We start from the raw sequence: 3,293 nt of genomic DNA, 5'->3' as shown, positions 1-3,293 counted from the left end.
AATTATTTGTATTAAGGGTATAGATCTCACATTTTCAACAGTTTCCTACGGTTAGTACATCTTTGCTCATGCATTGAAAGAATATGAGGTTTGAACTAAAAACATTTTTTAAATGACTTAAAATTCTCATAGTTCTTTCAACAGTATCTTCCTGATACAATAAACCACAGCTAAAGTGACTTTAACAATGGTGGACCATTTTGGATACCATTTGTGTGTAAAAAAGACACAGAGTTTGAGTCTCTGTGGGAAATCAGATGCTAAATAGCCCCTAGAGCCCAGTAGCTGTTATGAAAGCAGAGGAATGGTAGCCACCTCCCCATTGGCCGGGGGACTTACCCAGATGTCTGGCTTTCACATAAAAGACAGGAAGCACTGAAGTCAGTCTCCACTTCCACTCAAAGGGCAAAAGCAAAAACAGCAAAAAAGGAAGATGGCAAGACTATTGTTACTTTTCCTCCCGGGTCTTGTGGCCATATGTGCCGTGCATGGAATATTTATGGACAGACTTGCTTCCAGGAAGCTGTGTGCAGATGACGAGTGTGTCTGTAAGGACTTTTTTATGCCTTTCATTACCTTTCTATTATATAATCAAAAAAGAAATATGCAACAATAGCATAAAATCTAATTGTACTTGGAAGTGAATTTTCTCTAATGTGCATGTGATTAGCATTGTTTCTCCTGGTCTGTGCCTTTTGTGTCTTACCATGAAGAATTCACTTGGCTAAGATTCTGCTGGGTGCTGCTTTAATACCTTAGTTATCTTCTGGAACTGAACATGAGCTGTAAATTAGGAGGTATTAGTCACTCTGATTTCCTAGTTTTCTTATATGCTCTGCTTTTTTGCTGTGATAAAATCCAGGAGCCAATGTTTTTTTCTTCTAGATAAACATTTCAGTGTTTTTTTCTTCCAGATACTATTTCTCTGGCCCGAGCTCAAGAAGATTACAGTGCCCCAGACTGTAGATTCATTAACGTTAAAAAAGGGCAGTGGATCTATGTTTACTCAAAGCTGGTAAAAGAAAATGAAGCTGGAGAATTTTGGGCTGGCAGTGTAAGACGAGATTATTTAAAATATATACACATCTTGACATATGTTGCTCTTAATTTTTCCTCTGTTACATATCTGCAATGCCTTTTAATATTTAAAACTAGCTGTTAAGAACAATATAGATGCTGTGGATACAAGTGCAAAAATTCATATATATTTGCTTTTATTGCATTTTGAAGAAGCAAAGAAAATTTCATAACAAAACCAAATGTAGGTTTATTTGATGGTTTGGCAAGAAAATCTAGTCAAACACATGGGGGCTTGAACATCCCAAAGAGTTTGAAACTTATTCAAAAATATTTGAGTGGATTTGCCAAGTAAAAGGCATGTGTACTGGCAGTCAGGCTACGTTTCAATATTTTTAAGGAAACTTTAGCACCGTCTTTAATTCCAAAGAATCTGCTTTCTTCAGTTAAAACATGCAGGGGTGGGCCCTAGGGAGGGATGAAGCCGGATTGATTTACTGTCCTCCACTACAGCTGCAGCTCCAGCTCCAGAGATAAATTCTCAAGTAATAAAGAATTAAATCTTAGATTCACTCAAGACCTGTTCATTTGAATTTTTAAAAATAGAGAGAGTCCTTTAAAAGTCCTTAAAAATAACAGTGTCTGTTTACCTTTTTTTAAAAAGGTACAGACTTTATTTATGGGTTCCAAAAAAGATTTGAGGCAGCTCACAAGATTGCATAGAGAAATGCTAACGTAGGGAGACCAGTAAGATTAGGCCACAAAAGAACACACACACAATTTCTGTGGGTTGACTTAGTTGCTGTGAGCAAACTTCAAATTTGGGTCTGAGTCCCCCAGAATCCAGACTGAGAAGCAAGGCATTGGCGGTTATGTAATTCTCATGGATAGCGAAGAGGATGCCTGAGGGTTTCTAAAAGAGGACTCACATCAGCTTTCCCCTCACTGTTACACTTCTGGGCACTCAGGTTTATGGCGATCAACCTGAGGACGAGATGGGAACTGTGGGTTATTTCCCCAGCAACTTGGTCCAGGAGCAACATGTGTACCAGGAAGCCACCAAGGAAGTTCCCACCACGGTAAGCATCTCTGGGGGTGCCAGGGAAGGACTCAGATCTCAAGGTAATGTAGATGTAGGCAGGTGTGAATAATGCACTATGCAACTTACAAGATGCATCAAGCAAAGCCCCCCGACACTTTCAGTGGTGACATCTCTAGACAATGAGATTTGGGGGAGTATTTATACCTACTATCAATGTTGAAAGGTTTGTGAAATTTCTCTACCAACCCCCTTTGTTTTAGATGCAAGTTATCCTGGAAAGGGCTCAATGTCACAAAGAAAGAAACCAACATAATATTAACTGACTCTTACTGATGGGTACACTTGTTGACTAAAGACTTGGGCTGAGAAAAATATCAGCACCTGTATTTAACAAAATCAAAACATTCTGGAAAATTTTTGAATGCCTACTTTTGTGATAGATAGACTCTACTTATGCATGAAAAAAAAAATTTTACTCTTCCTAATGCCCTGGGGTCTTGTATACCCAGAACAGAAATAAAAGATCCCCTTTGAGCTACTTTGCAAGGTGGTTGTTTTGAAACGATTCTCCTGGAGCTAACTGCTGTGCGAAATAACTTCAAAACATTGCCCAACCTACATAAATGCGACTCACTTGTCATCATGTCTTAGCATTGAGCTTGAATGTGTCAAATAACCATAACTTAAAAGTGTATTTGAGAATCTTCACTTTAAGTAGTTTTTGACTTAGAGTAATACTTGTGTCATACACTTTGGGGTTCAGACTTTGCTTATTTTAAATCCAAATTACCCTTTGATTACATATGGTTTGAAATAAAGAATCTACATCTGTTTTCTGGCCCTGCATGCTCAGCTCAATCTTTTTTTGCTTTTGTTTTTTTCCAGGATATTGACTTCTTCTGCGAGTAAGAAGTTAGACAAATTTGCAGATAGAAAGGAAACACCAAAAACAAAGAAAAAAGCAAAAATAACCAAAAAATACATGTCCCTAATTTCTGACTTTTGTTTCAAGGGTTTGGCTTGGGGCTGGAGATGGCAGATAAACGGGAGGGGAGGGTGGGAGGGGAGAGGAAGGAGGGGGAAAGGGCAGGGGGGAGGGGGTGTTCTCCTAGCCTGGTCTTCCCACCCACTGGGTCAGGGTGACCTTTGGCTAAGTGGATGAATTGAAAGTAGAGAATTATTTTTCAGCCTAGAGAATCTTCTCTTACACAGGGATCCTATAGAAGATAGCTCA

The 3,293-nt window shown here is 38.9% G+C and overlaps 1 protein-coding gene across 1 annotated transcript; it reads left to right on the top strand.

Annotated features, from left to right (window-relative positions):
* Positions 1-250: 250 nt before the first annotated feature.
* OTOR (otoraplin) lies at positions 251-3,092 on the top strand. Its single transcript, XM_007191849.2, has 4 exons — positions 251-548; positions 915-1,054; positions 1,986-2,096; positions 2,945-3,092. The coding sequence occupies exons 1-4, from the start codon at positions 434-436 to the stop codon at positions 2,966-2,968; spliced, it is 390 nt and encodes a 129-aa protein (XP_007191911.1). The 5' UTR covers positions 251-433; the 3' UTR covers positions 2,969-3,092.
* Positions 3,093-3,293: the final 201 nt, after the last annotated feature.

Source organism: Balaenoptera acutorostrata, chromosome 15, assembly GCF_949987535.1.
Source record: "Balaenoptera acutorostrata chromosome 15, mBalAcu1.1, whole genome shotgun sequence".
Lineage (NCBI taxonomy): Eukaryota > Metazoa > Chordata > Mammalia > Artiodactyla > Balaenopteridae > Balaenoptera > Balaenoptera acutorostrata.
Note: the sequence above shows the minus strand (reverse complement) of the source record. Positions and strands in the feature narration are given on the sequence as shown.

What these genes read in the sequence shown, in the direction of transcription:
- OTOR (XM_007191849.2), top strand. Translation starts at nt 434, where the DNA reads ATGGCAAGACTATTGTTACTTTTCCTCCCGGGTCTTGTGGCCATATGT. An exon ending in TGCAGATGACGAGTGTGTCT is followed by an intron (nt 549 to 914) that starts GTAAGGACTTTT and finishes TTTTTCTTCCAG; the next exon opens with ATACTATTTCTCTGGCCCGA. An exon ending in CCAAGGAAGTTCCCACCACG is followed by an intron (nt 2,097 to 2,944) that starts GTAAGCATCTCT and finishes GTTTTTTTCCAG; the next exon opens with GATATTGACTTCTTCTGCGA.